Raw genomic sequence first — 24,703 nt, forward strand, 5'->3', positions numbered from 1 at the left:
TTTTTTTACTAGCTGTAGCTGTTTAGACTTTATATCTATTTTCTTTGATAGTATTTCATTCAAGGCATAGTTGGCTAAGTTTTCTTTTTTCAGTTGAGAATGTTTGGCCAACCCCTCTAAGTAACTGAGTATTACAGTTATTTAACTGCTGTGCACAGATGTTTTGGGATGTTGCTTGAAGTAGCTGTGAATTTTACTTCAAAGATAGATATACTTTGTCTATCTGATACAGAGTATTTTAGCCTGTGATCTAAATAAATAATTTGTAATTCCAAATAAAATTAAGATACTAATAGTATGAACTTATCATTAGAGATGATATTGTTTTATTCCAATTCAGCATAGTCTTGTTATTCAAAGGAAAAACTAGAGGTATATTGAGATCGGTTGGTCTTTTGTCCATGTGGAAGGGCTTCCTTGACCTGGGGCCTTAGTAACTTGAGAAAGCTAACTGGTAGCTTACAGGTTTCTTACTGAAGTGTGTGTAGGCAGGGAGCTAATTATGTATACTTCTATTTAATTAAAATGTAAACACAAAGACCTATCAAAAACCATTTGCAATATGAAACTGCAATTTTTTTTATATTCAGTATCTTTTTGTTTGACTGTTCAATTCCATTGTTTTGCTCTTTCATAGGCTATCTTTGAATTCAAGCATAATTCTTTTCTTGTTTGTAACTGATGCCACTTACTGATGCCACTTGTTGAAACTCTTTGTTTCAGATAATGTCCCGGAAGAGCTGAAGGACCCGTTTTACATAGATCAGTATGAGCAAGAACATATTAAACCACCTGTCATCAAGCTGTTGCTGTCCAGCGAGCTGTACTGTCGTGTCTGTAGCCTCATTCTGAAGGGGGATCAGGTGGCTGCTCTGCAGGGACACCAGTCGGTGATCCAGGCTCTGTCTCGAAAAGGGATTTACGTCATGGAGAGCGATGACACACCTGTGTCTGAATCTGATCTGGGCTGTGCACCAATCAAAATGGTTAGCTTAATTAAATCCACCTAATGATTTTTTTTTAATTTATTTAACTCTATTTAAAATAGTTAATGGAATGAAGAGCTTTTAATTTCTAGGTCGCTAACCTCAGAAATTTTTCATTGTAAATACAGCTGGAATGTTTAAAGATTTTTTTTTTCCCCTTAAAGGATGTTATTTTGCAGTAGTCTTTGCTTTCCCCTTTTAGAGTTCTCATATGGCAATGATTGATGCTCTTATGATGGCCTATACTGTAGAAATGATCAGCATTGAAAAGGTGGTTGCTAGCGTCAAGCGTTTCTCTACGTTCAGTGCCTCAAAAGAACTACCCTATGATTTGGAGGATGCGATGGTTTTCTGGATTAACAAGGTAAAATTTACTTCAAGAAAAGTGTGCCTGTTTCTTATCGTCACGTTTCAGATTTGTTGTTTCAGATATTGTTTCTAGAGCTCAGGTAACCAGAAGAACACAGTTTTTATCTGCTATACAATAATGAGATGTGCACTGGAAGATAAGCTAAATTCATTCATAGATTTACGTTTTTTATGGAAATATGGCTGTCTTTGGAGAATTATAAATAAATGCTTAATTGCACTTGTATTGATATCAAACTTTTTTTTTAACCTAAGCTTTGCCACAGCCTTAGAGGGAAAATTGTTATAATTAAAGCCACTACTAAGATGATGGTTCATCTTGAAAACTAATACTAATGTGTCTGTACATCTTACATGGGTCTAAGTATTCTTGTGATTCAGCAAGACCCATTTGAAATCGGAAGCGGTTTCCATGACAAACTTTCTCCATTTAAAGCGAAATGCATGCAAGATTCCTTTTTTCTGTAACACATTATTGTATAAATGTTTTATATTTTTAGAATGGATTGACTGTTAAATGCAAAAAAAACCCCACAACTTGTAGAAATATGTATTCAGATGTATTTTAATATCTCTTCTATGCTATGCCCTTTTAGGTGAACCTTAAAATGAGAGAGATAACGGAGAAAGAGATAAAATTAAAACAGCAATTAATGGAAAGTCCGGGACACCAAAAGGTAAAATAAATTTGTTGTAATTTGGAGTATTGACAACAGATTTAAGTAAAAACTTTTCGATGTTTTCTTTGTCAGATTATTGTGAAGCATCCAAGTCTTGACACTTCTGAGGTTTTGTGCATGCAATTCTTGTTTGTATCATCAGTGCCCTTATTCACCTTTAGTCCCAGTGGTATCTTTCAACTTCCCTTTTAAGTTTCAGTTAGACTGAAATAACTTGTTCAACCTTTGAATGTTACGATCTGGGTGAACATCACTCAGCACAAAATATATAACATATATTTTGAAAGCTTTTGGGCATATTCATTTTGCATGGGTTAATTATCTAATATAAATTCAGGGCTTAGTCAAATGCTATCTAGTAAGCATATTCTTGGCATTCAAATGTTATATGTGTGTATGCGTGCAATTTTTTCCACCTTTTTCCCTTGAAACTATATCACAATGCACTAACATTGCAAAAATATAGTACACTTTCATTTCTGGAGAATGTAAAATAGATTTTTCTCAAACATAATGTATATTGGCTGTCTGTGCTCCCAATTTATGATTTAATGAAGCCTTAAAAAAAACCCTGTGATGCTCTTTCCTCAAATTCCCATTGCTATGCGAAGGGGATAAAATTGTAACTTATGAACTAGATACAATTGTTTCATATTGAGGGCAAAGGTTTTTTTACATGCCTTTTATGTAAAATAATATCCTTGAATGAAAAGGGATTTAAGAGCTGTTTAATTTACAAGTTGATGCATGATCTGAAGGATCCGGTTAACTATTTGACTCTCTGTTAAAAACTATTGGATCTCATTTTAATATTTGTAAATTAAACTTCTAGGCTAAGACCACTCTAAAATATGAAAGTGTATATTGTTGAAGTGCATTTAAGTATTGCTGCTTATAACTTGCATTGCTGATGTTCCTTTCCTATTCCTACGTTCCTCTCCTTGCTTCCTGAGCAGTCTCCTTCCAAATGGTATTGGAAATTAGTACCTGTAAGTGAACTACTTTTACACCAGTTGTCATCCACAAAACCATGGCTTTTAAAATTTCTTCAGAGTGTTTGCTTCCATTACAATGCTTCTTAGACAATCATTTTAAAAACTGTCTTTTAGTTTTTGGTTCATCAGGCTTAGTTTTCATAACATTATTTTTGCATACTGTACAGCGTATAGCATAATCACTTTACAGCGTTTCAAAATTGTTTCCACAGTACAGGGGTGAGGGGTATGGAGTAGCAGCAAAAAAAACTCAGAAAATTAACAGTGGTTGAAATTACTGCTTGTTGCAAGGAGGCAATTGATTGCAGCACTAAGGTGATGTACAAGCCAGTCAGATTAAATGGTTGCTTCATCTTTGAATCCATAGTTAAGATATGCTAGGTGTTAGCAATAGTTTGTTAAATAATGCTCTTGTGCTCCCCTGTATACACACATACACACATGCATGCGTGTGCATGGATATATATACCACACTGTAGCTCTGACTTTTCTATAAAAAAACAAAAATGAAAATACTAACTTCTCTGTTTATTCAACTATGTAAGTATTCAACTATAAGAGAAAGCTTTGGGCCTTTCGCCCTAGTTTTTACTGGGTTTATAAATCAAAACCAGAACACCTTTGTTTGGTGAGATGAGGTTAGAAGATAAAACAAACCATTTTGGACCCATTATTACAACTATTGGAATTACATAGTAAATTGAAGCTGTCGTAATGGGAGAAAAGACAGAATTAAAATCTTACACATCAAAAAAGGATTTATTTTATTTTCGATAAAATGAAATGTGAAAATAGGAGTTTTGTTTTTTTTTTAAGTGGAATTGATGTTCTGTTATAAAAGCCTGCTTGCTCTTGGCTGAGTTTCCAGGTTTTATTTGAACTTGTGGAGATTTTCCGTTGTTCCTGTGTTTTCCTTGGCTGTGATATCCTTTCTCCTCTACTTGCTGGGTTTGTTGTTTTTCATTTTCTGTCTGGGCGGATGAGAGCCGTTGTCTCAGTTGTAAATTCGAAAGGGCAGTGCCTTTGGGAAAGGCAGGAGCGACCTGGCAGTCGCTTATCCCCACAACCTCTCTGCCTTTCTGCAAAGAGCTCCGTCCCACACTTCTGGCCCATATCTTTTATTTATTTGAACTGAATGTATGGACCACATTAAAAGCGCTAAGTTTCTGAAATAAAGGAAATTAGAGTGGGGACCTGCAGGCTGATAAAATGTGTGATAGAGCCCTGTCTTCCAGCCGTATGTAATGACTTGAGACAGTATATAATGAAGTATTGACCTAGCGCTTATCACTTACGTTCTGTGCATGCTTAAAGACGACCGCTGTATTTGGGTCCTACGTGGGATAGCGTCTCTAAGAAGCTGAAGCAGTTTATATTTTAAAGAGGCATCTGGGGGAGAGTGGAAGAAACAGATCAGAAATGGAGTTGACTTGCATGATGTCAATGAGCAAGTTTGTGGTAAAGGAGGAAGTATAACAGAAGTCATCTCGCTGCTAGTCCAGTACCCCTTATATTATACTGGTTTACTAACGGACTTTGCAGTTTCCTTACTGTTTTTCACATTGTATCTCTTCTCCCCCTTTTTTTTTTTTTTTTTTTTTTTTTTGGAAGCTATCAAAGGCACTTGTCCTCACTGAAGATGAAGTCATCCTTTTTTTTTTCTTTTTAGTGCATACAKTTAACTCATTTTTGAGTTCAGTAGCACCCATTTGTGCACTTTAATGCAAACAAATAGGTTATTTATTAAAAAAAAAAAAAGCTTAGAATATAAGAAAGAATTGAGAATTTTCAGTATAAAAGAATGAATAACCAGAATAAAAGTTGGGAAAAATATAAGGAGTTAAATGGAGAAGTCCATAAAAACTTCCTTGATGATAGATGTGTGTTTTTTCACCAAAGTTAAGAGACAAAGAGGTCTTACATTTTTGATTTCCCAGTATTGGCTGTGATTGGTTTAAATTCCATTTAAACCTGTTGCAAAGGAAATATTTGTATCTACTTTAAATTCAGTAGCAACTAAAATTTAAAAATTTTTTTTGAATTTGTCTTTAATGCATTTAATTTGACTAAGTGGGTAAATAATGAACCTTTTAAGCTAACCAGATCACCTTAGTGTACATATTTTATTGGACTTGATGACCACATTTCCAGTGCATAATGGATGTTGCTAATGCATTTGATTTGTTTCACCTCTGAATAATCACCATCATATATCTCACTATTTCTTTTTGCGTAAGCCTGATCTGATGCATGCCATATCACACTGCATGCTGGAACCAGTGGAATATGCTCATGTGGTACAGTATGATTCACGTTCCATTACCTATTTGTGGAGTGCTCCAGGCTGGGGAAAAGTAAATTTACACCTGGTCAAAGGAAAGAAAAATTAGCATTAGCGTGTAGACATAGCTTCTAGAATTACTTGCCTTTGCCAGGAAAACTTAGCATAGCTTGTTTGTATTTGTGCACAATAAACTAATAAATAAAACAGATTCTTCTTCTTACTCTGATTGTAAGTGACCTTCATTCTTTGAACAGAATTTTTCTCAGCCTGTGCCATCCTAAATTGACACAGATGAGAGTGTGTGTGTTTGTGTGTAGAGCCAGCTTTCCTAAGTTGTCTTGGAAAGTGTGTGATACCATTGGTAACATCTGACTTTTTTTTAATGGATAAATATGTTCTCTGATTACGTCCGTTAGGCAAACGCATCAGTCAAGATACGTATGAGATGTTAAGTGACATTTATGCACTTAATGTATAAAAGAAATCTTTTCCAACACTAGAAAATATTTCTGCTAGGCTCCAAAGTGTGTTGTTCCTTTTGTTGATAGATCATTGCTGGAATTTAGATATAGCCTCCTAATCTAACGTGCGGATTCCTAGTAAATATCAAGACTAAAACTTCTCTTGCCAAAATCGCAAGAAGCGATGCCAGGTTAGTTTTATTCTTTAGCGGGTCGGCTTCAACTACTCCTCAGCCACCCTCCAAATTGTTTGAGGGGAATGGGGTAGTTTGCAAGAGTCTGATGCTGATTTATAGTGAAATCAAGGAAGGCTTTGCCATTGATTTACATGGCCTACTCGCTCCTGTTGCTGACCACTTTTGGAAAAAGCCATGTTTTTTTCTTGCTACACAACATTAATATTGTATGCTGGCTTGCCAGTCATATAATGCTCCGAATCTCTCCAAGAGAACTTTGCTCTCTGTGGACATGACAGCAAGTCTGGATGTAGATGACACATGGGAAAGTGCTAGCCCATCGTAATTGTTTTTTGCTGGTCTTTGTTTTCAAGCTTTAAATGTTTTGTAAATATTTAGTCTATCTTTGTCTCTTGGTTTGGATCTGCTGCATTCATAAATCTGTGTGGAAGGATTTTGACTTACGTTGCTTGTAGTAAGTTAAAATGTGTGGATGAAGACTGGAATAAAGCAGTGCGGGCTGCGTTCAGGTGTGAGGAAAATGATTAAAAAGGAAGTACAGTTTTCTTCTGAATTGGCTTCCGCTGAAAGAAGAGTGTTACCTTGTAAATTGTTTTTGACCTAGATAAAGCAAGATGCTATAAAGAATCCACCATAAAGAGTTTTCAGTGCTTAAGAAAAATTTCTTTTCTCCTTGGCATCGTATGAACACTTATTTTCTTTTGTTAGGTGCGTTACCGAAGAGACCATCTCTCAAGCAGGCAATTACCTTACTTTCCTTTGCTTGAAGATTTGATGAAGGATGGTAGTGATGGTGCTGCTCTTTTAGCTGTGATACACTATTATTGTCCAGAGCAAATGAAACTAGATGGTATGTAATTAAGGTTTCTAAAAAAATTCTTCAGTCATAAAAGTTGGACTAGAAATACATGCTCAAATAAAAAGCAGTGCATCCAGCAGGTGGTGGTCTATAGCAGGTTAGTCAGGCCACATATGAAATCTACATAAAATCAATGTATTTTAACTTAGTGTATTTAGAAGAATCTGCTCTGTATTTTATAAACTCTGATATTCTTTCTTTTATAGATCTAGGTAATATGGCTTTTTGTTTTAAAATAATTGAGCTTGGTTTTAATTGTCCATGAAAAGGAATAAATTTCCACTACTGTTAGCTGATAATTCTAATGTTATTCTGCAGGAGTACATATATATATATATATTTTTAAATCTAAAGAAAAAAAGTTTCTCACAATCTTAAGTAATTGTCACTCTTCAGCATACCAAACATGAGTTCTGTTTTCCGTAAAATATTTTTCTTAATAATTCAGTGTTCTTGTTGCACTTAAATTCTGCTAGTCAACATTTTATGTTGGTTTCTAAGTTCTCAAATATTTTGCACCTTGCAAAACTGCTGAAGGGTTTCAGAAGGAACCAGCACTGTGAATCCTTTTTTAGCAGTATTCTCTGCTTGATTTTCACAAATCTAGTGTACTACGTCATGTCAGGTAGTAGACAGATGTACATATTTCCTTGAGAATAAATTCAGTAAATTTCTCTGTTCTTGGACAAAAGCATTAATTTTATTGCCTTATTCTTACTCTTTGGTTGTAAATGCTTGATAATAAATTTATCGTTTTAAAGCTTGTCGCAACATTTAAAAGCCTTTCAGTAAAGTGTATTCAGTCCTCCTAAATTTGTTCTTGAAGAAAAAAGGAGATTGCCATAGTTGTTCTGTAGCTTTGTAAGTAGGTGTCATTACATAGCAAAGTATTTATGAAGTCTCACAGTGGATAGCTAAGGTATGTGCTCGTCTGGGCTTCAGACACAGAAACTCTAAGTATTCCGTCTTCACATGTTAGCTGGCGTTGTACTGCTTTAGAGTAGGAAAAGCCTTGTATTGTTTGCAAATCAAGATGTCTGTTTTTAATTGCTCTTGTATTTTGCCACTCATGTTCTTAGTAGGCTGTTTGCCTTGCCTGTGACCGTAATAGGCAGAAGCCTAAGTGGGTTCTAAAATGAATACAGAATCGATATTGTTTTATCTGTGTTTTTCTTCTTCCTTTTCCTATCCTGCTGGTACTTAACAGGTAGAGAAGTATCAGTACTAGCCAATAATTATTAAATGATGGTGTATAAACAGTCTGTGAAGCTTTTGTATGCAATGTTTCTGTTAGTTTTGGATGAAGATTTAATTCGTTGTGATAGTGTCATAATGTATTCATTTTTTTTCACCTTTCTAGATATTTGTTTGAAGGAGGTAACTTCAATTGCAGACAGCCTCTATAATATTCAACTTTTGAGAGAATTCTCAAATGAGTATCTAAACAAATGTTTTTACCTCACGTTGGAGGACATGTTATATGCTCCTTTGGTTTTAAAGGTAAGGAACATAATGAAGGATATATTTTTAAATATAGGTAAATCATTAACAAACTGTTTTGTTATCTTATTTTTTGTTTGTTGTTTTTTTGTTTTTTTCCAGCCTAATGTCATGGTTTTCATTGCGGAACTCTTCTGGTGGTTTGAGAATGTCAAACCAGACTTTGTACAGCCGAGGGATATTCAGGAAATAAAAGATGGTAAGTTTTTCAATTTTTGATTAAATATAAGTACATTAAAAAAAAAAACCCTTACATTATAATGAAACTGTTTCATAGTGTAGTTTCCTTTGGAGTTTTATGTCTACCTAAACTACCTGCTCACTGGAGGTCTCTGAAAGTAGTAAAAACGGAAGGGAAATTAGTTCTAGATCCACTTGTGGGTTGACTCCTAAGCTTTGGAGTGAGATAGGCAGATAATTTCTTCTCTAACCCCACTAAGTATTTACTTATTTTTCATTAAGGTCACCATGGAATAAATATTTTAAATAAAGACTGTTCCTTCAGGCTTCATTTTAGTTTTATTTCACTCTGATCTACTGCAAACTGAAAAGCTCCTGTTCTTGTTTGTTATTTGAATGTTTAGCATAAGTTGCATTAATCTTTTAAATATATGTACAGTTAAAACAGTGTTGCAGCAGAAGAGCAGTCGTCCACCTGTTCCTATTTCCAATGCAACTAAACGAAGTTTCATGGCTAGCCCTGCTAGTACAAGTCCAGCAGACTTGCAGCCTTCGGCTCAGACAGGCTCTGAAGCTTGCAGTAGATACTACCTGCACCCCGAGGAATCTGACTATCTGTAAGTCTTTTTTCATGTCATTAGGCTAATCTTTTATTCTTCCAGTTGGGTAACCTAGGAATTTCTGATGCCAAATTTTCTGATTTTGCTACAAATTAAGTGAATTTTGAGTTGTGTGCAGTGAGTCTCTAAAATATTCTCAGCTCTCAAGTTTGAGGAGATACTTGGCACTGTTATGTTTGGAATAAGCCAGTAATTCTTACCATTTAATGTAACCATTGCATTATAGAGAATTTAACTAATTTCTGTTTTGGAGAAAATGTGAAACATGAGAATTGTTCAAACATCTCATCTTTACCGGCTGTATTCTATGAATGGTAGTAGGAAAACAAGCTTAAATAGTATTTACTGTACAAGAAGGTTAAAGACAAGTTTTTTCAGCTGAGCTAAATTGGAGTGCAACAAATAAGTTAACTCAGTCTTTTTCTCTAATGTAGTGTTACAAAAGTCGTATTTTAAATCCTCTCTATGTAAAAGCTTAAAACATTTTGAATTCAGATAGTAGTTTATTTCTGTAATGTTACATCTGAAAACCTTTATTTCTCTTCCTTTAAGCAACATCAGCATTAAAACTAATGATTTGTTCTTGTGTTTTAAGGGAGGGCAGAGTAACTATTACCAGTGTAATTTCTTCTCTCACTGTAAAAAAACATTTCTTGTACTAATGGATATTTGTTTTTCTGAATTAGTAGCAAAGGAGGAAGCCCTGCCTTTAGCCCTTCCCATCCACTGCTCCCTTTGAGACAAAAGCAACAAAAATCTTTACAGGGAGAAGACAGCCCTGGTAAGTCAACATTGAATTTGGATTTCAACAGGTGATGACCATCCATCTCAACACAGTAATGAATGAAAACCATTTCTTTCTGAATAAAGAGAATAAAAAAAAGACCTTTTAGTAGTATTTATACAGGTATCCTTTGTGTATTGCTATCTATGTTGATTCTTTCTCATTTTTTCAAATGATTGAATTTTAAGCTTTGTGGGAGTATAAGTATTTTGAAAATGTAATTGACTATAAGCAGTCTTGGTTTCCAACATAGCTGCTTTCTGACAAGACCCAGATTGCATATTTATCCAGAAGATGTATTCACCTTGAGAAAATTATATAGCATGTTTATGAACAGCAGCCTGGGCGCTTGTTATATTCTGAGTGACTTTGCAATACTGATTACTCAGTTAATGAGGCAATATTTCCTTTATTTGTAATCTCTTGTGAAAAAAATATAGGCTTTTTTCTGACAGTGAAAGTTTTAGGATAACTTTCTGGAACCTTTTTTTGGGAGGGGGGGAGTGGACTTGAGTTCATAAACATTAATAATCTAAAATTGCATTTAACTATGGTCAGCTAAATCGTAAATATGTTTAGTTTCAGTAAATCATCTTCATCTGCATTAAAAAGGATTTTAAAGATCTTTTAAGAAAATTACTGAAAATTTTTTTTCCACGAATGAGCTTATTTGTCAGAATCTCAAGTGCAAGAAATTAAGACTAATAACTTCAATGCTGTGAAAAGAAAGGAAAAAAGCCATTTGTCACATGTGCATAAGACTGACAAAAGTCTTGGAAAATAGATTTATCATCCAGAATGGCAAATTTACTGGAGTGTTTACCACATTTTGTGTAAAGACCTAAGTTTATAGTTGCATAAGGAGACTTAGAATTTATTTCCTTCTGTCAGCTAAAGTACCAACCAAATCCCACTTCCATGTTTGGAAACCCGCAAATCAGATATGCCTGTGTGGTCACATTTCATCATACTTTTCTGGTTTTCTTTCTTTCTTTCTTTCTTTCTTTTATTTCTTTCATCTATTAATGTTTTAGCAAATCTGTTTTCTGCTGCCATCTCTTGGTGAAATAGTTTGTGTTTGCTATTAAATAAAGTTACAAGTGCTAGTTTAAGGACCATTTCTAAAGTATTGACCTTTTAAAAATATTTCAGGTCATCGACATCGTTCTAATTCTCTGACCCGTGTTGATGGGCAGCCACGAGGTTCACTTCTTGCATGGCCAGAAAAGAAACCCAGGTAACAGGTGCTTTAAAGTAGTGAAATGCAGTTTAATGAATGGCTACTCAATACTGTGACAATTTTATTGTAGTAATGTAGTATCAGTTCCTTAGAACTGGACTGAGAATTGCTTAATTTTGTGTTCTTTAAAAAGTGAGCTTTGTCAGAGATAACAGATTTTAGGTTTGCAATTGAAAGTGTCTTAAGCATGGTTTTCAATACACATTTGAAAATTTTAAATATCTGAAGTTGCTTTTAGTATTACTGGTCGCTTTTGATAAAGTTTACTTTTTTCAAACAGAGCAAAAATTTTAGCTTTATATATAATAGTCCTGAGTTCAGTAAGTGCTAACTTTTTGTACATGAACATCAGTAGACTGTTTTTATCTTTTCTAGGCCTCTGTCTCAGCCAACACCGTTTGCTCTTCATCATTCTGCAAGCAGTGATGTGGACCCTGGGTCTGGTGATAGCATTAGTCTGGCTAGATCAATCAGCAAAGACAGTCTTGCTTCTAATATTGTTAACGTGACTCCAAAAAACCAGCCCCATCCTCCATCAATGAAAACTAATGGGAAGAGCTTGCTGAACAATGTTGAAATTGAGGATGAAGATGAAGAGCTTATTGCAATAATCAGATCTGAAGAAAGGCCAAACCATGGTGACCTTGAATTGCAGAATGCGTCAGCCAGGGTACCCAGCATAGTTGCAACTGCATGGTCTCCAAAAACAAACAGTGAGACTGTAGAAAGCAAACCAGACAGTTTTTACTTGGAGCCCTTAATGCCTGCAGTTCTAAAACCAGCAAAGGAAAAACAGATAATCAATAAGGAGGATGAATGTGGGGAGGGAAAGCAAAGGAATTTTATAACAAAGAGATTCAATGAGGGACACTTGCCTTTGGTCCGCAAGAAAACAAATAGCTGTCATGGTGACCATGATCTCAATAGGACTTTTACTCCGATTTCTAGTTCTGATTTCACTCCGGTTGCAGATCCTAGTACTTCAGACTCAGGAGCGCTAGTGGAAGCAGGATTAGAAGCTTCCAGACCTTTGGCTAGTAGCAGTTTAGATCCTTCATCTCAGGAGCAATCCACTGGAGGATTTTTTCTTCATGCTGCTAAATCTGAGGATGACATAGCAAGCAAAGTCAATTTAAGTTATGTGAAAAGTCTCAATTTGCATGTTGCAGATACTACATGGACTATGGTGAGGCAGGACTCTGATTCAGATCTTTTAGACATAGAAGATGCTGAACAGGACTTGGTAGTCATAGATGACCATCCGATAGTCACTAAATACATAGGTGAGGAAGAATCTGCAAAGTTGCAAGAAGATATGAAGGTAAAAGAACACGAAGATAAGGATGATGCTAGTGGACGTTCCAGTCCGTGCTTGAGTACAATTTCTCAAGTTAGCAGTGTGTCAATGACTAGTGGGAGTGTCCGAATGACCAATTTTGCAGAACGAAAGCTCCAAAGGCTTAATAGCTATGAAACAAAGTCCAGCACAAGCAGTTCACAAAAGACCACACCAGATGGGTCAGAAAGCTGCCCAGCCCCATTGACCACATGGAAACAAAAACGAGAGCAAAGCCCCAACAGACAAAATAAAGATAATGTTAATCTTTTAGCTTCTGAATTGGTGCAGCTTCATATGCAGTTGGAAGAGAAGCGAAGAGCAATAGAAGCTCAAAAGAAGAAGATGGAAGCCTTATCAGCAAGGCAGCGACTAAAATTGGGCAAGGCAGCTTTCTTGCATGTTGTTAAAAAAGGTAAATCTCCTGATGTTCCGCAGCCACTGAAACCAGAACATTTTCCAAAAGAGTATCCTCGGCACAATGGTGAAGATTTAGATGAAGTTTCTTTGAGTTCCAAGGCTGAGGAGTTTCTTGTGAAAGACGAGGAGAGAGAAGAGTTGCTTAATGATTCTCAAGAAGTAACAAAAGTAAAAATGCAAGAAAGCATAGCTTTTGCTGAACAACTTAAACCAAAAGACTCTGCTGCTATACATGAGTTAGAAAAAAGTAAGATTATTTCTGTTGCCCTTCTAGAAGATAATGTTGCTGAAGTTGATATTAATGAATGTGATCTCTCTATTGAAAAGCTAAATGAAACAATCAGTACACTTCAGCAGGCTATATTAAAGATTTCTCAGCAACAGGAACTACTTATGAAATCTCCCTCAGTGCCATCACCAGGTACCAGAAGTAACTCTCAGGACCAAAAGGTAAAACCATCAATTCATTTTGTCGAGCCCCTATCTCCAACTGGAATGAATAGTCTTCGTAAACCACCTCGCTTTGGTCAAGGAAGAAGTCCTCGATCAGGAAGACCAGCAGATCTGAAAGTCACTAAAGACAGACAGCAAAATTCAGCACGAATTAAAACTCCAACACAAAGTCTAGAAACCTTACCACATTTAAGACCGTTTCCATCCAACAGCTTGTTGAAGACACCAACAGAAATTGGTTTGGAGAACAGTCCTGATCATGGAATTGGCTCTCAAGAAAAATGTTTCTTTGATACCTATAGACTTCATGATGAGAGTAATCAACGGGCACTTGTTCTCTCAACCTCCAAAGATGCAAATATTATTTCTGAAATGAGCAAAGAAGTGAATAACAGCTTAAAAGAAACAGGATTAAATTGTTCTGATGGCTCAGGAAAAGAAAATGTCCCAGTGGATGAGCCACTGAGAAGCAAGGCTAATCTCATTGAAGTAGACTTATCTGACTTAAAAGCTCCAGATGAAGGAGAACTTGAAAACCAGGATAGCTCTACAGACATAATTAGTGAAGGTGATCAGAAGTCTGGTGTGGGGTTTTTCTTCAAGGTAAATATGTTACCTTAGTATTTGGCTATTATTACATATTTGTCCGGCATTAGAACTTCATTTTCCACTTTGTTCTTGAAGCTTCTGGTGGAAACCAACACATTGTGGTTGCAATGTTATGTTTTTTGAAAAACTGCATTCGAAAAGAACTGTTGTGGAGAGAAAGGTTTTTAACTTAGTTCCAGGAGGCCAGGATTTCATCCATTTAGAGCAATTTCCTGTTGAATTCATGGGGAACCAGGGTTAATCTTGCTTTTCTCCCCTTCCTCTCAATACAATGTGTGTGTGTGTGTATATATACACACAAACTATGTATCTATATAGATATGTGTGTGTATGTGTGCATATATATAATATGTAATAAGTATATATTTAGCACAAATGAATCACAAAATGTCATGGGAAGAATTTAGCACTTTGAAATCCCAGCATTCTTTGAACCTGTATTAACTGAAAGAAAAAGATTTCAGCAGAATACAGGCAGGTATGTAATAGATGGCTGCAGAGCAGGTTTTCACACTTGTCAGGGAGCCAAGAGTCTAGATTGTTTTATTTGTTGTTGTTCATTTACAAGCAAGCTTCTCTGATTTCAAGGAGCCTGGCAGCCTAAAAATCAAGGGCTTTAATGGAGAATTAGACATGTGCCTGTAGATGCAAATAGGAAGCTAGGTTTTAGAACCCACCATTGGAAGGAGTTACTGGTTTTCATGCAGCTTTAATTTTTGTCCTGTGATGGTACTGTGAAGGGCTCATGATGAAAATGGATTACATTTAAGTAGTTTTTCTCATTCCACTCCTAACTCTGGCTTGGGGAAAGGCTTGTTAAACAGTTGGGTTTTAATACTATGATACTTCCCGTGTTGTTGGGTTGGATTTTGTTTGTTTATTTTTAAATAATGTGTCTACTCTTTGTACGTAAAGTTCAGAACTGGTCTTGGAACACTTAGTTACTCTCATTTGTGCTAATTATAGTAAATTCCTCGAATGTGCTACCATTATAATACTTTCCTAAACTTCTATTTAAACGGTAAAAGTCCGAGTAGGTTGTCTCAACTTCAGTGAATTTGAGTTCTGCTTTATATAGTATGATTAATATTGACTGACTCAAAGGTCAGGATAGGGTTATTTATGCTGTCCATCCTAGTCCACATTGTAATTGCATTGTAGTCTGCAGTTTTGGAAGGTTTTGTGTTGTTTATGCATACCAAAAATAAGTCAGAGTAAGATGAGACCTTTTTTCTCTCTTCTTGGACTTAAACACTAAAAACGTTTCATGAGGTTTCCTTGAGTGACAAGAAGTTTAATACCATTCTCTGATTTACACTTGTCAATTTGAAGAAGGTGAAAATTTCCAAAAATATTAGTTTATGTTTTCCTAAAATCCTTCTGAATCTTCCAGCAATCTTATAATGTCCAATTTAATATGTTTACTTTTATTCCTTAAAGCTCTGTATGAATTTGAATTTTGCAGGATGAACAGAAAGCAGAAGATGAGCTGGCGAAAAAACGTGCAGCGTTCCTTTTAAAACAGCAGCGCAAAGCTGAGGAGGCTCGGATTCGGAAACAGCAGTTGGAGGCTGAAGTGGAACAAAAAAGAGATGAAGCCCGGTATTAACATAAGTGGAAAGGGATACTTCTTTTTGCCTTTAAGATAAGGGAAATTATTATATTTTGAATGTTGTGTTTGCTTTTCAGTCGCAAAGCTGAGGAGGACCGAATACGGAAGGAAGAAGAGAAGGCTCGAAGAGAGCTTATCAAGCAAGAATATTTAAGGAAAAAACAGCAGCAAATTTTGGAGGAGCAAGGTCTTGGAAAACCCAAATCAAAGCCCAAGAAACCCAGGCCAAAGTCTGTCCATCGTGAAGAATCTTACAGTGATTCAGGGACAAAGTGTTCATCCACACGTAAGGATTTTGATTTGTTCTAACTGAAGTTGCACATCTGCTTTAACAGGATGAGTTTCACACTTTCTCTTTTATTTTGTAGCTGATAATTTAAGCAGTGCTCAGTCTGGTTCCAGTCTTTCTTTGGCCTCAGCAGCAACAACTGAACCTGAAAGCGTACACTCTGGTGGCACACCATCTCAGCGGTAAAGAGATATTGAAAAAAAAATTAAAGTCTATGTTATGAAATGGTATTGGGATTCAGTGTGGTTTGCTTCAGTTATAAAGTCGCTGGTGTAGAGAAGCAATGGTAATTAATGAATTCATCTTCTATTTTGTGTTGCTGTCAGTTTTGACAGTCTATGCAAACTTGAAATTCCTTTTGTTTTTTCCCAAAGGAATTTTGTGGGGAGGATCTGGTGATATGGGGGAGAGGGACCATAGTTTATTCAGTCAGAACAAACAACTGATGAATTAAGATCGGAGAAAAAAGTTGGTGTATCTTTTTCTTCCAAACAGGGTTGAATCAATGGAGTCCTTACCGATACTGAGTAGAAATCCTAGCAGAAACACAGAACGAGACTGGGAGAATGCTTCAACAGCATCTTCTATTGCTTCAGTGGCAGAATACACAGGTGAATATTTTCATTTTAGTTTGGACGTTTTTTGTTAATAACGGGTCATAAAATTTGTGGTATATTTGGTATGACACATTCTTATTTTTGAGAAATCTTTAAGCCTATTTAACTCTGTTTAATATCTCCAAAATGTAAATTATTGTAGGAGAAACTTTCTTTTTCAGACTTTTGCTGAATGAAAATACTTCAGTGTTTAAGAACTAATATATGAAGAATTTGAAATTAGCATTTGCTATGATAGATTTGGCAAAGCTTTGCAGCCACTTGCTAATTTATGTTATAGAAAAAAATGCTTATTATTCAGGTAGTTCAGTCTATGACTTTTTTTTTTTTCCCTTCTAAAAGATGAATGCCATTTTGGAAAGGGAAAACAGAAAACTAAGTAGAAAAAAATGTTGTTGAAAAAGAAGAGAGAACACAAGCTTTAATTCCAGATAGTACCTTGTGTGAGTCTGTAATAGAACCTGATTAGAAGCCTCTGTTTTCATAAAAGAATTCATGCTTCTGTTTCAGTCTGATAGAGGGAAAAAAAAAAAAGAGTACTTCTGTTTTAAAGTAACTGGTAGTTAATATATTTTAAATCCTTAGTTCTTCTCTACTAAAGTCCAAGTTGCCTCCAGTAAAGATGTACTAACCATTTTGGAATTACTGCAGTTTACAGCTTTAATGTAACTAAAATTTATAGTCTTGATTAATGTTTATAAATATAGGGCAAATAATAATTATTTATTTATCTTCTGTAGGTCCAAAATTATTTAAAGAACCCAGCAGCAAATCAAACAAACCGATTATTCACAATGCTATATCTCATTGCTGTCTTGCTGGAAAAGTAAATGAACCACATAAGAATTCAATATTAGAGGTAATCATTAAAATATAAAGCTATGAATGCATGTGCCGTGATGATTTGTCTGTAAAGCTCATTTCATAATCTCATTAGTACATTGTAGTGAATGCTGTTTCCTAGAATGTACATATGAAATAAGGAATGTTGTCAGTAACACAACAAATGCCTATTGCCGTTAAAGACAAAAGAGAAAATAGCTGCACTGGGACTCCTCTGCTTCTAGTGACTGTATGGACTTATGGAAACCATGACCCTAAGTTAAGATCTCAACTCACAAGTTTATGGAAGGACTGAAAATAATTGTTACTGTTTAGTGTTTCAAAAAACTTTAAATGCTTATTTAGCTACATGAAAAAATCTAAAGCTTGGCATAATTTGAGAGTTTTCACTGTGGTCAAGCTGTATGTTTGTGCATTTACTTATTTATTTTTAATGCAGGAACTAGAAAAATGTGATGCCAACCACTACATCATTTTGTTCCGTGATGCTGGCTGCCAGTTTAGAGCACTTTATTGCTACTATCCTGACACTGAAGAAATCTACAAGCTGACTGGAACAGGGCCAAAGAGCATCACCAAGAAAATGATTGACAAGCTTTATAAATACAGTTCAGACAGAAAACAGTTTAACTTGATTCCAGCCAAAACCATGTCTGTCAGTGTGGATGCTCTTACTATTCATAATCACTTGTGGCAAGCCAAGCGACCTGCAGTGCCAAAGAAGACTCAGACTCGTAAATGACACTGAGTTCTTGGGGAGAAGATTGCTGAATGGGATTGCGTTGAAAGAAGAAATGTTTACCATTTTCCTCCAGTTTGGTATGAAATGTGCAGAACCATAAACATTTTTTAAGAAGCTTCTAAACAGACACCGTGGATGCAAGTTAAGTATGAAGGAACAATGCCAGTGTTTTTTATGAACGATAGATCTGCTGTTACACCCAATGCTGACTACTGTGGTTTTCAACTGAAGAGGGACTGTGCATGTAGCAAGATCTTTAACAAGTGGATTTCCTTTTACTTGAAGCTTTTCATCGGTACAAATGGGGAATCATTTAGTTTTGCTTCCTCTCCGCCTCATTCCCTCCTTTTTCCTGACGTTCTTAAAATTGGCAAGCTCTGAACTCCAGTAAAAGGATTGAAGAGATCTTGGGTGAAGTGTTTTGGGTTTTGTTTTGTTTTTTAAACGGTCTTTAGGGAAATCTTCCTTTCAGACTTTTTTGAGGAACTTTAATACATCAAATTGTTGTACTGTATCTACTGCCAACATTAAGTCCAGCTCTCAGATTTCTGAAAAAAGCCCCAACTTGTGCTGCTCAGAACAGAGTTTACTTTCAGTATCTGTTTATGATAAGCATTGCAAGGATTGCAAAAGTCAGTCTTTTTAAAAAATTGTTTGCAAATTTAAAGATTTCTGGAATACAATCATGAAGAGGCATACAGGTGCTACTAGCTGGAATATGCCTGATTGAAACTTGAGGCAAGCTGAATGGAACACAGTTGTTATTGATTTCAGTTTCAGGTAGTGTCCTAAAAATTTGCTTTAATAAAGATGGATTCTGGTAGGTATAGAACATTTCCACTCTGAGCACGCTACTCCTGTACGATGGTGCACTTAAGGATCACAAATTTTAATGTTTTTATTACATCATGAAATGTAATTCTACTTTCTTTGTCCTGTCTTTATTCTGAATGAGCAGCATGCTCTAAAATGAAGAGTGTGTATGTTTGTTTTTTTTTTATTTTGGGTGATATATTAATATATATTGATTTGTTTTTCTCATTTAAAAGCAATTTTTAAACAGAGACATTTGCATTTGTTTCAAAACCCCAAATAAGTCGAATGGCTTGGATTTCTTTTCATGTTGAAATATTAAATCTTGAGTTATGACCTTAAAAATCTTTGTGTTTCAGCAGATTAAATTTTTGTCTGGGGCAACAGGGTATAAATGCAGTTCAGTTCCATTTTTTTTTTGATATTCCCGTTTCCCATTTTTGTCCATGCTAGACTTCCGACTAGGTTTCTCTAGCTACTACATAACTTAATCTGTTAATATGCTCCTGCTGCATCTGGTTTTGACACTACTACGCGAGGGTTATGTAGGTTTATAACTTTGGTTTGCACATGTTTACTTTTATTTGAAGTGTTACTTGAATATGTCTCGAGTGCAGAAGGCACTACACCGATCCTAGAGATGAACTGAAGCTCTATACAACACAGTGTAATTATTAAACTTTAAGATAATGGAAGCTACAAAGAGTTATGTACATAAGGGGAAAGTAGGGTACGTAATAAAGTGCTAACTAGATAGAGCAAAGTGAAGGTCTTCCATTGCGATCTCTCCATTTTTTCCCCTTCCAGTACTTCTTGACTAGGCTGCTGCAACTTTGTAAATTATGTTAGATAGTTTGCTGCTTGTAAATAATTAAAGGCTTTATGGTTTCTAAAGTGCTAAGTATTAAAACATCATGAGTGTAACTTTTCTGTTACCATGCTTTTCATGCTTGTGCTTTATTTCTCACTGTTTGATATTATATACCATATTTATTTTATGAAAGCACTGAAATTTAATAAAAATCATTAACTGATTTCTTTTTTATTTCATGTGTACTTTTGTTGTTGTGACACTTCATCCTGTCAAAGAACTAATATGCTTTAAAGATGTGCTATTCTATGTTTAGTTGTGCTCTTTAGTGCTCTTAGAAAACTGCACCTGTAAGCAGCTGTAATAACTTTATGGCAAGGGCTTAGACCTTCATTGAAATGTGCGAGAATTTGACCAAAAAACTTTCAGAAAAGTTGAAAACAATTTAACAGCCTTTTTACAGATTTATTTCATTCCAAGTCTCCTGTAAGTTAAGTGATATGAATAATATGGTGATAGAATGTCTAAGAAAGTAAAAGCATGGATGCAGAAGTCACATAATTTGCCTTTAAGCAGAACTGGCAATGAATGTTAGTTAGGTCTGTCAGACTCCTGAGTCTGGCTGGTGGGGTTTTTTTTGAATCTGTGTTAGTGACAGAATTTCAGAAGCACTAAGGCAATTTCATTTGTTGGACTTTTCAGTATTAGCTTCTTTGTGATTTGTATAGACGAGTCTAGAATTTAGAATTACGCTGGGTGTTTAAACTTCATAATGAATTTATATTGGTGCACAAAGCCATGGTTTTCATTCTCAAAACTATAGACTTTTCAGTATAGAAATAATATTCTGTGACTTTACAATAGATCTGTAATTAGAAGTTTAAGTAGGTCTTCAGAAATTTAGGCCCTTAAAATCTGACTGTTGTCCCCTCTTGTTTCTTTTAGGAAAGGAAAATATTCTTAACCCTGTTTTTCATACAAGATAGTCCTTGCTTTTAGGTATTCCAAACAAAAAAAAACATACTTGAATGATTCACTTGGACTTTTTATGGATGATTTGTAGTTTTATTTCATACAGATTGAAATATTGCTGCCCATAGCAAAGACTGGACTAAATGAAGGCTTTGGCAGTATTCTCCTGGATCCCATTGCACTGGATCATGTCCCTATTTTTTCTGCTGCAATGTAACTTCATTTACTACTGGAGACAAGAGGAGGCAACATCCATTTGGAGAGGAGGTGGGATCTGCAGGCAACATGCAGACCCAAGTGACAGTGGAGGGTCATAGAAGGAAGTAGAGAAGTAAGGTGTTTTCTCAAAGGTAGAATTCTCTGAAAAATTAATAGTCTTGAGAGTTCTAGTTATCAAATAAACATTAATCCTAAATACCTTGGCAATAAATATGGTGTATTAATTTTGCCTGGAAAAAGCAGAAAGAGAAGCTTGTTTGTAAAGAACATAAGGCAGAATTTGTGGGTCTGTGTGCAGAGGAATGTAGGAGAACTGTAGATGCGGGTAGGTAAATGCAGACAGTGTTTTGTAGAAGGGAGAATAATTCATTTACCTAAATAGATTTTGTACAATCTGGGACCAAAAATGTCAATGAGGTCCTAAATGTGTTCTTTGCTCAGTGCCAGCCCAGGATAAAATGTGGGTGTAGGCCCATGAGAGCCTATCTTTAGTAGCACTTTTAAGTTTCTTAAATTCTGAATACATAGGATTTCTAATTGTGGTTTTAGTGACAACACTCTTATAATGCTTCACTTTAAATAACTGAAAATCATTATGTGTGGGAGTAGATAGGTGACCTGTAGCCTGATAACTGTCATGGAAAAATGGTGCTAACCTTTTATATTGCCAGTGTCATTTATTCTAAAAATCATTGCTTGAAATATCAGATTTCTTCATTTACACAGCCACTTGTACTGTGTAAACACCCTCGCAGTTAAAATGAGTGGAAGTTTGAGTTATTTCAATAGTAGTATAATAAGCTATACATCCGGGTATCTCCCAGATAAATAGAAATACTGTGTCATCTTGCAGCTTAAATTCTTTTAGTTCAGTTTTCACTAGCATAAATCGGAGCCAGGGCTGTTCCTTTTTACCCCTCTCTCTCAAAAAACAAACAAAAAAAATAAATAAAAAGCAGAATTGACCTTGGCTAAAAAAAGCCTTCCGAGTGCTCACAAGGGCTCTGGTTGTGCTTGCTGTGAGCTTTGCCGGGGTGAGTGGAATGGGAGCAGTAAATGCAGCTACAGTACCACCTTCTACTGACTGTAGAAGGAAAATAAACAGCCTGAGAGCTGTCTGAAAAGAGGTGAATTTTCACTCAATTTTCTGAAGATGTGTCTTGAGCAGAATAATCCATAAGCCTTTGTAGCAGTCCCTGGAAGTTTTGACTGCAGCTTTCTCGCTGTGTCCAATCTGAGCTAGGTAATTTTTCTTTCCCATATACAGAATAGCATGAAATTGGATCTGCGTCTTTTGACCTCTCTTTTGATTTCTTACTAGTTTCTTAAACATAATAAATACAAGAATGTGCATCTTTAAAGTACTTAATGCAATTTCTTTTTCTCAAACTTTCATACATCGGTGTATTGTGTATTTGCACATGCTGTTTCACATTTGTGGTTAGTGTCATTGAATGTCCCATTTTCATTGTGCTCTCTGGTAGAATAGGAGTTCAAACAGGAACAACCTGAGTTGTTTTGTAAATACTGACTTGTTTGGAGAGTCCTAATACAGTGTAACATAGTATGCTGGAGTGTTAGAGCAATCGAGTGTGCCAGAAAATAAGTGACTTTTCTCCCCGTCACACTAGAGAGTTAACTTAGAGTGTGGAAACTGGTGAACTCTTAGGAATTTTCACCTACTATGACCAATGGTTTGGGCATGTAGTAAAGTAAGAGTATTATGAATGAGTTCCCAGGACTTGAATTTTCCGGTCATTCTGTTTTTCTTTTTCCGTAAGTCCTTAAAACTAATCATTAGTGGCAGTGTCAAAAAATACTTGCAACTCTCCTTTTTTTCTTTCTTTCTTTTTTTTCTTTAATACAGCAGCAAGCAAGCCACATCATCTTCCCTCTAACTGTTGCCCTTGGAATTTAGTGCCCAATGTACTTTCTGACCACTGGATCACACCTGTTTCCCCCCCCCCCCCCACCTTGCAGTCTCATATTAGTATTGCCAGTCTTTCACTTTGTGGGTGTGTATCAAGCTGCTATCCATGCTATGCTTATCCAATTAAATAGCTATCAGTTATTCGGGATTTCAAATTTAATTCATTTTAAGCGGTTCAGTGAGGTGCAGGTGGTTGCATTCATGGTGTGATTGAAGATGGCAGTGGTGGGGATAAGTTGTTGCAAAGTCAGGTATCTGCGACTGATTTTGTGGTCAAGGTGACAACAGCTAAATTCTAAGGCTTCCGAGGAGGATATTCTTTCCTGCGACACTCAAAGCACACCACTCTAGAAAGTGACCTGCAAAGAACATTTTTGAAAGATTGATTTTTGTACCCATTTTTACTGCTATGTTATATATGAAGAACTGGAGAAATCTGTTAAGTATTTTGTGGGGGAGGTGTTTTGTGTGTGCTTCTGACAAGTGAAAACTTTTATATAATATTCTTGAGGATAGTTTGAAATAATTTGAGATATTTGTGTGGTTGATTTGAGTATATTTTTTAGATGTCTCAAAATACATCTTTCGATACATTAAAGCCAAAAAAATTGAATTCTTGTTCTTGCTTACATTGATCAGATGTTATATCGTTTGATTATATATATGAAGACTGAGTATTAAAAATGGGAGAAAAAAGTTGAATTCATCTTACTTCTGTAATTTTTTTTGTTTCCTGTTTATGATTACATATTTGAATCTTCTATAGATACCAAGTCTGATCATGGCTTTTGTTTCATAATACAGTCTTGTAGCAACCGAGGACTGTTGACATGACATGTTCTAGGAGATTCTTCTCAGGTAAACATTCACAGTCACAATACGAAGGCAAGTTTAATCCGCCTTGGTGATATGCTTCAGAAACTAAGGAATGAAAGTAATGAGTCTTGACTTGTTTTTTTGATAGAAAGCTACAACATGCATTGCTATATTCCTTTATTTCATGCAATCTCTCAGGAAAAAGCTGCCAGCATTCCAGCAGAAAAAGTTAGCTATGTTCTAAATTACAGGGCGAATTTTCACATCATGAAACGTAAGTACACTGCACATGCTGCATTTAAAATTTTGCAATTAATTTTTGGATCGCTGTTCAAACAACGGATTACTGTATAATGTAGTAGGTAGAAAATACTGGAATACGTAAATATGCACTAAATTGCTAACACAGCTTTGTTCAGTGGGCTAGCTCCAACAGGATAATAGTTTTTAAGAGGAGGATAATGATATGACCAAGTTTATATTATGAAAACATAAAATAATGCATGTCTCTCCTCTTTTGTTTTACATTGACAGTTTGATTGTCCAAAGTCCATAATATGAAGTTGTCCAAAGAAAATTATGCTGTTATAGCTGTGGATCTTCATATGAAATACACGGAATGTTCCTTGAGGATGAAAGTCAAATTAACTGAAACTGTTACCTAATTAAAAAACTGCTTTTTTTTCAGTTCATAAATTATTCCAAATCTTATGATTAGTTATGCTTGTCCACCAAACTGTAGACAGAAAACTGTTCAACGTTTGGATGGAATAAATTACAAAAACGTACTAGTGTTTCAGTAGTTCAACTAATTAAATACAGTGCATGCGAAAAAGGGATAAGTTGCGGGAATAGAAAGACTCTGTTATAGAAATGAGAAATAAAAATTTAGTTGGCCTTCTAGTCTATTCCCTGTTGTCCTTACAGCTTTGTTTCTCTAGATACACTTAAGATTGCAAGATGAACTCTGAGTGTGCCATGTTAAATGTCTAAATATTCTTTAGATACCTAAGTGATAGCTTTTTCTAGTGGGACGCTGTTTGTTTTTACAGAGCTGCTGAATGCT

The 24,703-nt window shown here is 35.5% G+C and overlaps 1 protein-coding gene across 3 annotated transcripts in view; it reads left to right on the plus strand.

Annotated features, from left to right (window-relative positions):
* The window catches only part of CAMSAP1 (calmodulin regulated spectrin associated protein 1), a 29,971-nt gene extending 10,737 nt beyond the window's left edge, over nt 1-19,234 (plus strand). Inside the window, exons 2-17 of one of the 3 annotated variants that reach the window (XM_026062292.1) lie at nt 724-986; nt 1,189-1,350; nt 1,952-2,032; nt 6,681-6,822; nt 8,192-8,331; nt 8,434-8,530; nt 8,951-9,128; nt 9,818-9,912; nt 11,068-11,152; nt 11,531-13,967; nt 15,439-15,575; nt 15,663-15,871; nt 15,954-16,056; nt 16,370-16,485; nt 17,232-17,350; nt 17,774-19,234. In XM_026062292.1, coding sequence (XP_025918077.1) covers nt 724-986; nt 1,189-1,350; nt 1,952-2,032; nt 6,681-6,822; nt 8,192-8,331; nt 8,434-8,530; nt 8,951-9,128; nt 9,818-9,912; nt 11,068-11,152; nt 11,531-13,967; nt 15,439-15,575; nt 15,663-15,871; nt 15,954-16,056; nt 16,370-16,485; nt 17,232-17,350; nt 17,774-18,076 — 4,667 coding nt within the window. In that variant the 3' untranslated portion in view covers nt 18,077-19,234. Of the gene's footprint in view, nt 1-723; nt 987-1,188; nt 1,351-1,951; nt 2,033-5,928; nt 5,967-6,680; nt 6,823-8,191; nt 8,332-8,433; nt 8,531-8,950; nt 9,129-9,817; nt 9,913-11,067; nt 11,153-11,530; nt 13,968-15,438; nt 15,576-15,662; nt 15,872-15,953; nt 16,057-16,369; nt 16,486-17,231; nt 17,351-17,773 lie in introns of those variants that run through there. The other 2 variants (XM_026062293.1, XM_026062294.1) reach the window with 2 other exon arrangements.
* The last annotated feature ends 5,469 nt before the right edge of the window (nt 19,235-24,703 follow it).

This window comes from Apteryx rowi, unplaced genomic scaffold (genome assembly GCF_003343035.1).
Source record: "Apteryx rowi isolate R43461 unplaced genomic scaffold, aptRow1 scaffold_19, whole genome shotgun sequence".
NCBI lineage: Eukaryota > Metazoa > Chordata > Aves > Apterygiformes > Apterygidae > Apteryx > Apteryx rowi.